This window comes from Chiloscyllium plagiosum, unplaced genomic scaffold, assembly GCF_037043375.1.
Source record: "Chiloscyllium plagiosum isolate Xiang-an unplaced genomic scaffold, Cpla_swu_hap1 HiC_scaffold_36, whole genome shotgun sequence".
NCBI classification, from domain to species: Eukaryota; Metazoa; Chordata; class Chondrichthyes; order Orectolobiformes; family Hemiscylliidae; genus Chiloscyllium; species Chiloscyllium plagiosum.
The window spans coordinates 48718031-48730606 of record NW_028270174.1 but is presented as its reverse complement, the minus strand read 5'-3'; the positions used below and the strand labels follow the sequence as shown (position 1 = coordinate 48730606).

At 42.1% G+C, this 12576-nt stretch overlaps 1 protein-coding gene across 1 annotated transcript in view; it reads right to left on the bottom strand.

The window, feature by feature from the left end:
• The window catches only part of rxfp1 (relaxin family peptide receptor 1), a 122595-nt gene that overhangs the window by 13718 nt on the left and 96301 nt on the right, over nt 1-12576 (bottom strand). Inside the window, exon 17 of the mRNA XM_043673942.2 lies at nt 9285-9503. Within this exon, the coding sequence (XP_043529877.2) occupies nt 9285-9503 (219 nt within the window). The remainder of the gene's footprint in view (nt 1-9284; nt 9504-12576) is intronic.

Genomic DNA, 12576 nt, shown 5'->3' with positions numbered 1-12576 from the left:
GGTACAACTGTTGGTGGAAACAGTAAAGGAGGAAGATTACATAGCAGCTCACCAAAAGGGGAAGAAGAAACAGCAAAACAAGGCTTATTTTGACGCAAAAACCAGCCTGATAGAGTTGAGTCCTGGACAAAGTGTAATGATCAGAATATTAGAAGAAAGTGAGGACTGCAGATGCTGGACAGTCAGAGTCGAAAAGTGTGGCGCCGGAAAAGCACAGCAGGTCAGGCAATATCCTAGAAGCGGGAGAGTCGATGTTTCAGGCACAAACCCTTCATCAGGAATGTGGAGGGTGAAGGCGGCTGAGCGATAAATAGGGGGCTGGAGGGAAGGTAGGTGGGAAGGCAATAGGTGGATGCAGGTAGAGGTAATTGTGATAGGTCGATAGGGAGGGTGGAGCAGATAGGTGGGAAGGAAGGTGGACTAGTAGGACAGGTCAAGAGGGCAGTGCTGAATTGGAGTGTTGGATCTGGGATGAGATGGGGAGAGGGGAGATTTGTAAACTGGTGAAGTCAATGTTGTAGGATCCCGAGAAGAGGCACAGAACTTGCATGTCCCTGGAGGAGTGGGCTGGTGAGTTGAAGTGGTTGGTCACAGAGCAGTGGAGTTGTTTGGCTCCTTGAAGAACAATTGAGCAGGAATGAGTTTAGGTAGGAAGAAAAGAGAATTGAAATTGGAATTAGGAGGGGCAGGATATGCATCGGGGTAGCAACTATCCAGACCTTGGACATAGCAGAATTAGAAAGTCAGATACAACAGGATCTGGAAATGCTTAAGTATAAAACTGCTGATGGCCGGGAAATGCAACCTTTGAACTGAGAATGACCTGAGTTCAGGTAATATATGAGCTGATCAGAACCAGTTGGTACCAACTAAATTCTGCAAAAAAGTAAGAAAGATGAGGTAACGCAAAAGCTTTATTTGGATGAGGAGCAATGTGGTAATGCTACCTAAGTCTCTGCTTCAGGGCCAATAAGATAAAGGCATGTGATAAGTGGACAAGCCTGAGCCAACAGGACAAAGACAGCACGAGTCAAGAGAGATAAGAAAAAGAGGATAAAAGAAGACCCTCGGAGCATGAAGCCAGCAAAAACTCCAAAGACCAACCATCACAGAAGCAGACTCCATGTCAAGGATGTGGTGACAACACCGAGAGAGAGAGAGAAAGAGAGAGAGAGAGAGAGAGAGAACAGCATCTGGTCAGCATCACCCTTGTTAGCAGCAGCAAGCAATTATCCTGATAGGGTAGATTAGATTAGATTAGATTACTTACAGTGTGGAAACAGGCCCTTCGGCCCAACAAGTCCACACCGACCCGCCGAAGCGCAACCCACCCATACCCCTACATTTACCCCTTTTAACCTAACACTACGGGCAATTTAGCATGGCCAATTCACCTAACCCGCACATCTTTGTGACTGTGGGAGGAAACCGGAGCACCCGGAGGAAACCCACGCAGACACGGGGAGAATGTGCAAACTCCACACAGTCAGTCGCCTGAGTCGGGAATTGAACCCGGGTCTCTGGCGCTGTGAGGCAGCAGTGCTAACCACTGTGCCACCGTGCCGCCCAGGGTATTAGCTTTTATATTCTGTGACTACTCAGGGAGTGTCAGAGGACTCTAGTGAGTATATAAATAGGTTCGAGCTCAGTTTATGGAAAAGTATATAAGCATGAATTCATGATAAATCATTTAAGAAATATGGGCATTGTTTAATGCATTAATAAAGTAACTTGTGAAGTTACAAGAATTGACTCTTGTCCTCTCTGTACATGCCAGCAGCTGCAGCTGGTGATTGCCGGACTCAAACTGGCATCAACAGTCCTGTCCACAAAACAGCATAAATCCAACTCGACCAAATACTGCTTCATCAGTCTTCTCTCAATTATCAGTAGAATGTTAGAAGATGTCATTCATTATGTTACTGGGCTAGCACTTAAACAGTGATAACCTGATTAGTGATAATTAGGTTGGTTTTTGCCAGGGCCACTCAGCTCCTAGCTTTATTACAGTCTTGGTCCAAATACAGACAAAAGAGCTGAACTCCAGAGTTGAGGTGCAAGTGATCACTCTTGACATCAAGGAAGCATTTAACCACCTAGGGCATTAAGCAGCCCAAGCAAAACTGAAGCCATTGGGAACTGGGGAAAGTTCTCTATTGTTTTATGTAATTTCTCATACAAAGGAAGATTGCTATAGTTGTTGTTGGCAGGAAGGCAGGAGGTTATCAATCATCTGAAGAGATCACTACAGCAATTTCTCCAGGCAAAGTCTAAAGCCTAATTATCTTCAGCTACTTCATCAATGGTCTTCCCTCCAGAAATGAGGGATGTTCACACCTGTTTACACACTCAACAGTTTGGTTCATGACTCCTTAGACACCTCTTCAGTTTGTGTCCATATGCAGAAAGACAATGCACAATATTCAGCTAGGGCTGATAAGTGGCACATTTACACGAAGCAATTTGCAGGCAATAACTACCTCCTGCATAATCTACCAGTCTTTTTTTTGATAAACTTTTAAGGCATTACCACTGTTGAACTCTCTACTGGCAACATCATTGAGTTTACCATTGACCAGAAATTGAATGGGACCAGCTATTTAAATATTGTGGTTACAACAGGTAGGCCAGAACCTGTGAATGCTGTGGTGAGTATCCCGTCTCTTGACTGCGAATGCCTGTTAAGGCACAATTTAGGAATGTGATAGATACTGTCCACATCCTACCTGGATTAGTACAGCACAAACAACACTCAATAACTTAACATCATAAATGCAGGATAAAGGATAAAGCAGTTTGTTTGATTGACACTCAATCTTGAACATTCATTCCTTCCATCACTGACAGCAGAGTATAGCATGTATAAGATGGTACACATGAGTACTTCTGATTTGGAACACTGCATGCTGGGTGATGGGTACAGATCCAACAGAAGCCTTCAGTAGTGAATTGGATAAATACCTGCAAAGTGATGAGCTGAATGGTCTTGTTGTACGCTGAAGAACTTTATAATTCAATGATATGTTGCTCTTTTTTCTCATGTGCTCCATGGAAATTGCCCTGTTGTGTCCAGGGATGTGGCAGGCTAGGTTAATTTAGTCATGCTAACTCGCATTGGGTTTGGGTGGAATGCTCTTTAGAGATTCAGTGCAGACTTGATGAGCCGAATAACTTCTTTTGCACTGTAGGGATTCTATGATGCTGTGAATTTTTTTTTCCTTGTTTCTGATAATTGAGTGTTCAGATTGATGCAGAATTCAAATTGAATTATGATGATTTAAAGTTTTAAAGCAAAAGTGCAAACAAAGGCAGAAAATAAAGTGTGTCAAAAGTAATGCTTGCTGCTTGTGTGAGTATTAGTGCTTTCTTCTACATTGGGAAACATATTTCTGATCTTTACATGGTTACATCAAAACATTTTTAATGTTCATGTTCTTTGAATTTATCTTTCAGGTCACATATAAAAAATTAATGTTTTATAATGAATTTGAAACTTAGATGCTTGAAAAATAATTCAAGATAACAGAATAGATTTATTTACTTGGAACAAGAACATTTGCCTGAAAGGACAGAAGAATCAATGTCTACTGACATATGAGACCCAATACACTATACTCATGCAGGTAATTTCTCCCAAGGCTAATTATGTTTTGGGACAATCTCTTGGGGGGTGGACTTTTGTTCAGTGTGGAGGTTTGTTTGTAGGAAGGATGATTTCATTCAACAATAAATTAATATCCTGCTGCTTCTGAGCTTCCACTAGGAAATGTTTGCAGATTATCATTGCTAATCACTCATGCTTCTGCTATCTGATTACTTGAGTCAAGAGAATGACAAGCAGCAGTTCAAAAATAAAAGTATGTTTCTTGACTTATAGAAGATGGGAAGTGAGAGATTGTAAGAAATTGGCGAAAGGTAGCTGATCTCACACTGTTTTTAACTATGGGTACACTGGAGGTCTAATAACTTCATGTTACACATTCAGATCAATTTGAGGATAGTGGGTGAAAATAAAGTCAGTTATTGTGACCAGACCATTGGCGTGCAGCATTGTTATCACCAAGACTGGTTTGATTAAAACAATGCTGAAATTTGTGATTTTCTAGAACAAAAATGATCACCTTTCCTTGCCTGAGTGATTCAATAATATACAGAAAACTATGATGTGTGATACTTTTTTGAAGCAACGAGAGGCACCTATAAGTCAAGAACAATGGACAAAATTGTGTTTTGGTAGTGTCTCTGTTCTGAGAGATGACAATCCATCAATGCTGAAACATTTCAGAATTTCTTAATGGTGAAAACACAGCAGTAGCTGATGTTCTTCAGGCTATTCACCAGCACCTTTTGGTAGAACCTATTGGTGAAGAATAGCGCCTGTCTTTAAGGTCTGTCATTACATGTCCAAATAGGCTTTTTAAAAAAAATGTATCACCTAGATGGAAAACTGTTCAACCTTAGTCACCTTTGTGCTAAAAATAAATTGACCTCCATAGACATGCATGTCCTACAATCTGCAGATGACTGCAATGTTGTAGCCCATTTTCCATTCAATGTGCAAGCCATTCTTGATGACTTGGATTCTGTACAAAAGAAACTTAGCTTCTCTTTGAATGTGATCAAATCAACAAACATACATCAACCCATACCTGGTTACCCCAATATTCCAACTCCTACTTATATTCCAGGAGAGATTCTGGAATACAGAAAATTCTCTTTTCACACCATAGTTCAGTTCTCATGCGATCTCACTTTATAAGAAAAGCATGCAATACCATGTTATAGCCAATGCAGGTAAGGAAAGTTTGTGTTCTACAAATATCGGTTTAAATTCAGCAGTCGTGTTACAGCCAATTTGTGTTGTGGAAACATGTCCCATAGGAGACCCACCTGTATGTTGAACACTTCCCATACGCTGGTAGCCACCTCTTTCAACAGGCCACCATTGATAAGAAGATCCCATAGAATCAGCAGTGCCAAATCAGCCTTGTATAAACTATGGCAGTAACTATTTGACAACAAAGCCCTTTGTAAATCATAAAAAGTCCTAGCTCTCCTTGAACGATGGCAGCATTGACATTAATCACTGGGAGGGGCTGGTTACCAATCACTCAAAATAGTGATCATTTTCTCAAGAAGTGCATCTTGATGCCTTAATGATGAGGCTGACCATGAAAGAAAAAGGAAGGAAAGGAAATAAATCATGCAGTCTGGATACCACTACCGCCTGCATGTAGTGTCCTCAAAGATCTTCATGGCAAGAATTGTTCTGCTCAGTCACATGAAAACCCATGCTTGGAACGTGCAGTGCTGAATAGATATCATGTCACCTGAATGCTAATAGATGTAGAATTGGCACTACATTTATAGGATTAAAGTCAAATCAATTCAATAAACAAACAAACAACAAATTATATAAGTGGCTATTCATTAAATATAGCTGCCTAATAAAGTCAGCCAAATAATACCATTTTTAAAATAAAGTTGTAATATAATATGAATCCTTACTGTTACTTTCCCAATCAAGTTGATCATGAAATTATTGGATTATTCTAAAAAAAATCTGATTCAATAATATCCTCTAGGGAAGGAAATCCATTTGAGCCACTCAGCTCCTGACTTGATCATAGCCTTGGTCCAAGCACTGGACAACAAAACTGAAATTGAGAGAAAAGGTGAGAATACTTGTCCTGAACACCAAAGCACCATTTGATTGAATTTGAAATAAAGGAGCTCTATCAAAATAGAAGTCAAAGGGAATCAGAGAGAGATTCTTAGCTAATGGGAATAAAAATTAGCAAAAAGGAAGATGGTTTGTGGTTCATAGAGTCATAGACACCCACAGCACAGAAACAGGCCCTTTGGCCCAAACTGGTCCATGCTGACCAAAATGTCCATCAATGCGAACCCCATTTCCCTGCACTTGGCCCATATCCTTCTAAACTTTCTCTCTCCATGTATTTGTCCAAATGCATTTTAAATGTTAATGTACCCTCCTCAACAACTTCTGCTGGCAGCTCATTCCACATGTGTCCCACCTTCTATGTCAGGTTCCCTTTTATTCTTTCCCTTCAAACCTTAAACTGATGCCCTCTAGTCCACGATTCCCCAACCCTGGGAAAAAGACTGAGTGCATTCACCCTATCCATGCCTCTCATGATCTTATACACTTCTATAAGATACCCCCTCACAATCCTACGCTCTCAAGAAAAGAGTCCTAGTCTGTTCAACTTCCTCCTATAACTCAGCTCAAGTCCTGGCAATATCCTTGTAAATTTCTTCTGCACTCCTTCCAGTTTAATAACATCCTTTCTATAGCAAGGTGACCAAAACTGAACAAAATACTCTGAGTGTGGCCTCACCAAAGTCCTGTACAACTGTAACATAACTTCCCAACTTCTATACTCAATGCCCTGACTGATGAAAGCCAATGTGCCAAAAACCTTCTTCATTGCCCTGTCTACCTGTGACTCCACTTTCAGTGAATTGTGTGCCTGAACTCCAAGGTCCCTCTGTTCCACTACACCCCTTAAGCCCCTATCATTCACCATGAAACTCCTGCCTTGATTTGACTTTCCAAAATGCAAGACCACTCACTCATCTATATTAAAAATTACATTTGCCATTTCTCAGCCCACTTCCCCAGCTGATCAAGGGGCTGCTGCAATTTGATACCTTTCCTCACTGTCCACGATACCTCCTACTTTAGTGTCATTTGTAAACTTACTAACTCATCCAAGTTATTGATACAGATAACAAACAGAAATGGGCCGAGCACTGACCCCTGAGGCACTCCACTAGTCACAGGCCTCCGGTCCAATGTGCATCCTTCCACCATTGCCCTCTGCTTCCAACCATCATGCCAATTGTGTATCCAATTTGCCAGCTCACCCTGGATTCCATGCAATCTAACCTTCCAGAGCAGTCTACCAGGTGGAACCTTTTCAAAGGCCTTACTGAAATCCATATAGACAATGTCTACCGCCCTGCCCTTGTCAACCTTTCTGGTCACTTCATCAAAAAACTCTAACAAATTTGTGAGGCATGATCGCCCACACACAAAGCCATGCTGACTATTCCTAAACAAACCCTGTCTTTCCAAATGCATGTATATCTTATCTCTCAGAATCTTCTCAAGTAACTTACCCACCACAGATGTTCAGCCTACTGGTCTATAGTTCCCAGGATTTTCTTTGCAGCCCTTCTCAAATAAAGGCACAACCTTTGCTCCCCTCCAATCTTCTGGGACCTCACCTGTGGCTAATGATGATGCAAAACTGTCAGCGAGGGCCCCTGCAATTTATTCTCTAGAGAATAAATTGCAGGGGCTGTGGGCGGCATAGTGGCCCAATGGGCGGCACGGTGACACAGTGGTTAGCACTGTTGCCTCACAGCGCCAGAGACATGGGTTCAATTCCTGCCTCAGGCAACTGTCTGTGTGGAATTTGCATGTTCTCTCCGTGTCTGCGTGGGTTTCCTCCGGGTGCTCCGGTTTCCTCCCAAGGTCCAAAAATGTGCAGATTAGGTGAATTGGCCATGCTAACTTGCCCATAGTGTTAGGAGAAGGGGTAAATGTAGGGGAATGGGTCTGGGTAGGTTGCTCTTCGGAGGGTCGGTGTGGACTTGTCGGGCCGAAGGGCCTGTTTCTACACTGTAAGTAATCTAAAAAAATCTAAAAATCTCTTGCAGTGTTCTTGGATCTAAGTGGTCAGGACCAGGTGATTTATTCCCCTTCCCACATTCTAATACATCCAACATCTCCTCTACTGTGATATGGACTGTCCCAAGATATGACCACTAACTTCCCAAAGTCCCTACATCTTCATGTTTTTCTCCATGATAAACACAGAGGAGAAATATTCATTGAGGACCTCATCCATCTCCTGCAGTTCTACATATACATGTCTACTCTGGTCCTTCAGGAGTCCTATTCTCTCTCTAGTTATTCTTTTTCCTTTAATATACTCAAAGGACCACTTTGGATTCATCTTAATATTCTTAGCCAATGCAATCTCGTGCCCCCCATTTCACCCTCCTAATTTTCTTCTTCAGTAAACTTTTGTATCCCCTGTACACCTCCAGGGATTCCTTGATCCCAGCTGCTTCTACCTGGGCCATACCACCTCCTTTTTTCTGGTGAAAGCCTCAATATCTCTTGTCATCCAGGGTTCCATATTCCTGTCAAACTTGCCTTTCACCCTCACACGAACTCTCGTGATCTCACTTTTAAAGGCCTCCCACTTGGTTGGTTGCTGGACCACAGATCACCTGACCACAGAGACTCAGAGACAGCAAGTTCTGCAATAGCTGAGACATCCACCTCTTCCTGTATGTTCAAGTCTTAAACCTGGTACATGTACTTCAGCAGCACTCAACCTGCATCAACCCCCCCTCATTCCAATCTACAAGGGAGCTAGGCTGTGCAGCTCATGCAGGCTTGTGGTTGGACAAGATTAGCAGCAAGCCACATGATCCTCTTCATAACCTCATTTCACTTTGAATTTAAGAGATAGTTTAAAATCTCAGTCATTCTTGCAGGAGTTAGACAAGTAATTGAAAGTTTTAGAACTCTGTTTTGTTTCAGACAATTTAAAAATGATGCTGCTAGAAATTCAATGCAACAGAAATATGAACGAAAAATTGAATAATAAAGTATTTTGTCAAAGCAGAAATATTTAGGAGAAGATGAGATATTTTGACATTTACTGGACTGGAAGAAAGACCTTCCATTATTATGGAACTCTATAGCTTCTGAAAAATTAAGGTTATGTTGCAAATTAATTGCACATTCTGTTCAATCAACGTTAGTGCCAAACTGTGGGCAGAATGGTGGGTCAGTGGTTAGCACTGTGGCCTCATAGTACCAGGGACCTGGGTTCTACTCCAGCCTCGAGCAACTTGTCTGTGAGGAGTTTGTATATTTTCCCTGTGTCTGCGTGGGTTTCCTCCCACAGTCAAAGATGTGCAGATTGGGTGAATTGGCCGTACTAAATTGCCCATTGTGTTCAGGGATGTGTAGGTTAAGTGCATTAGTCAGGGGAAATGTAGAGTAATAGGGTAGAGGGATGGCTCTGTGTGGGATACTCTTCAGAGGGTCAGTGTGGACTTGTTGGGCCCAACGGCCTGTTTCCATAATGCAGGGATTTTATGTATTGGTAAATTATCTTCCTCCTTTTACTGGCTGACAAAGATCCAAGGTGCAACATTTTGGAGACATTAATAAGACCTGCAGGCAACTGAAATACAAGCTTGGTCTTTAAAGTAGGGAATATTAGGTAACTTACCTGGTATTTCTACCTTATGTACAGACAGAATTTTTAATATAAAAATAGGGATCCAACAAAGGGCATCTGTGAAGACGATGAAGAAAAAGCGTTTGGCAATGGTTACTTCCTTTTTAATGTGTTTGCTGAATTCTGTTGCCATTGTACTGGTTTGATGAATATTGTAGAACATACTTCCATAGGAAAATACTATCACTATGAAAGCGACAAGGTTTACACCTGTGAAAACAAACATCATATAAACATGCATATAATTTAATAATAGGTTAATTGCTGACATTTAGGTTGTTTCATAACCTTTTCAACCTTCAAATGTTTTGACTATACGTTTTGATATTCACCAGAACAAGCCTGGAAGGAGCTAAATGTACAAACGTGGACATTGTTCTGCTCTAGCAGCGGAATCATGGCTACAGTACTTTCTCACACTTTAATGAGCATATTCATAATAAAGAACCGATATCTCATAGAATTGGTGCATTTCCTATCTTTATAAGTGATGGGGAAGATGGAGGACAAGGCAAATAATTGGATAGATTGGCATCAGGAAATCTGACAGCCGTGAGCTTCCCACCATCTCAGCAATTAATTTCTGGGTGAAAGTTCCAGTCAAAATTCCCAACCTGTCACCAATTAAGTCCCTTAAGTGCTCAATTAACAACAATCTAAAGGTTTCAACCTGCCACCAGTCCTATTATCTTTATTCCCTATGGGTGAGAAAAATAAATTTGTCCACTTTTAAATCCACCAAAACCTCCATACTTCCTTACTTCTAGTGTCAGCCTGCTCAAGAATTTCACATCCATCTTCCCCAATTCTGTACTTGCTTCCTCTTCCTCCCAAGGGAGTATCTCTGGACTTTGGAGTGCATCTAAGAAAAATTAAGAAACAGGGAAATTCACAGCTGATGTTGGAGAAATCTATATAGGAGAGCTCACAGTAGGGGAGCAGCTAAATGGATAGTTTTTAAGTGTAACCTTAGTGTTGGTCTTTGTAAATCTACAATAGTGAGTGGAGCGAATTCTTTTTTTGATTATATGTTTTATTGAGACCTGTCTTTTGATTAAATTTAAAAAATATAAAAGATAGGTACTAAGTTAGCCTAGAGCAATATTTTGCACAGCAGTGCTATTTTCTGGGTCTGTTTGCTAAGGTGCAAAGATGGTTTTTTTGTAGAGCGGTATGCTCTTCCTATCAGATCTGGGGAATTAGTCAGAGTTTCAATGTTACTGATGATTATGTCTGCAGGAAGTGTGTTTTGTTGCAAATCCTAATGGATTACATGGATTGGCTGGAGCAGCAGTTACAGGCAATGAGGAATTTACAAAAGGTAAGAGGTGTGATGGATGGCTGTTAAAGGAAGGAAGAAAAACCACCGATACAGTCAGGTAGATAGGTTACCTCCAGGCAAGGTAGGAGGTGGAGGCAGGTTGTGCAGGAGTATCTTGTGGCTATCCCCATCCCTTAACAAGTATGCTGTTTTGGTAAATGTAGCAGGTGATGGACTTTCATGGACAGCCAGGTTTCTGGTACCGAGACTGGCTCAAATGTAATGAGGGGAACGTCAGGTTCCAAGCAATCGTCCGTGATAGGGGATTCTCTCGTCAGAGGCACAGACAGATTTTTCTGTGGCTGACAGCGGTAAATCAGAATGCCTTCCTGGTGCCAGGATCAAGGATATTTTGGAGAGGGTGCACAATATCCTCAAAGGAGAGAGGGGTATACATTCAAACTAACAACATAGGAAGAGAAAAGGATGACATTCGGAGGTGAGAACATAGAAAGTTACACAGGAATTTAAAAAGGAGGTCCTGGAGGGTAGTAATATCTGGATTATTCCTGGTGTCACAAGCTAGTGAAGGTAGAAATAGGAGGATAGAGCAGTTGAATGCATGGCTGAAGAGCTGGTGCAGGAGAAAAGGCTTCACAATTTTGGATCATTGGAATCTCTTCTGGGTGGAAGTGACCTGCATGAGAAGGATGGTTAGCATCTGAATTGGAAGAGGTCTAAAAAAATACTGGTAAGGGATTGAAAAATACAGCAGCACCTGCTCAGCAACAAACTACTCAGTGACACCGAGTTTGAATTTCGCCAGGGTCACTCAGCTCCTGATCTCACTACAGCCTTGGTTCAAACGTGGACAAAAGAGCTGAATTCCAGAGGTGAGGGGAGACTGACAGCCCTTGACATCAAGACTGCATTTGACCAAGTATGGCATCAAGGAGCCCTAGCAAAACTAGAATCAATGGGTATCAGGGGCAAACACTCTGCTGGTTCGAGTCATACCTGGCACAAAGGAAGATGGTTGTGGTTGTGGAGGGTCAGTCATCTCAGCTCCAGGCCATCTCTGCAGGAGTCCCAACCTTTCCTCTGTCATAAGGTCAAAAATGGGGATATTTGCTAATGATTGCAAAGTGTTTGGCACCATTTGCAACTCCTCAGATACTGAAGCAGCCCGTGCTCAAATGCAACAAGATCTAGACAATATCCAGGCTTGGGCTGACAAGTAACATTCACACCACACAAATGCCAGACAATGACCATCACCAATAAGGGACACTCTAACCACTGCTCCTTGACAGTCAACGGTATTACCATCAATGGATCCCCCACTGTTAACATCCTTGGATTACCATTGACCAGAAACTCAACTAGATTCACCACATATAATAAGTGGCTACAAAAGCAGGTCAGAAACTAGTGATACAGCGGCGAGTAACTCACATCTTGACACCCCACAATCTATCCAGGCACAAATCAGGAGTGTGATAGAATACTCCCCATTTGCCTGGATGAGTACAGCTCCAACAACACTCAGGAAGCTTTACACCATTCCAGAACAAAGCAACCCGCTTGATTGGCACCACATCTACCAACATTCCATCCCTCCACCACCGGCGCGTAGTAGCAGCAGTGTGAACTATCTACATGACGCACTGTGGAAATTCACCAAAGGTCCTTAGCACCTTCCAAACCCATGACCACTTACATCTAGAAGGACAAGGGCAGCAGGTACTTAGGAACACCACCACCTGCAAGGTCCCCTCCAAATCACTCACCATCCTGACTTGGAAATATACCGCCGATCCTTCATAGTTTTGGGACAAAATCCTGGAATTCCCTCCCTACTGGCATTGTGGGTGAACTTACCACAAGTGGACTGCAGCAATTCAAGAAGGTAGCTCACCAGCACCTTCTCAAAGGCAAATAGAGATGGGCTATCAATGCTGGCCAGCCAGCGATGCCCAAGTCCCACAAATGAATAAGGCAGATTTGCTGGACCTGTTTGGG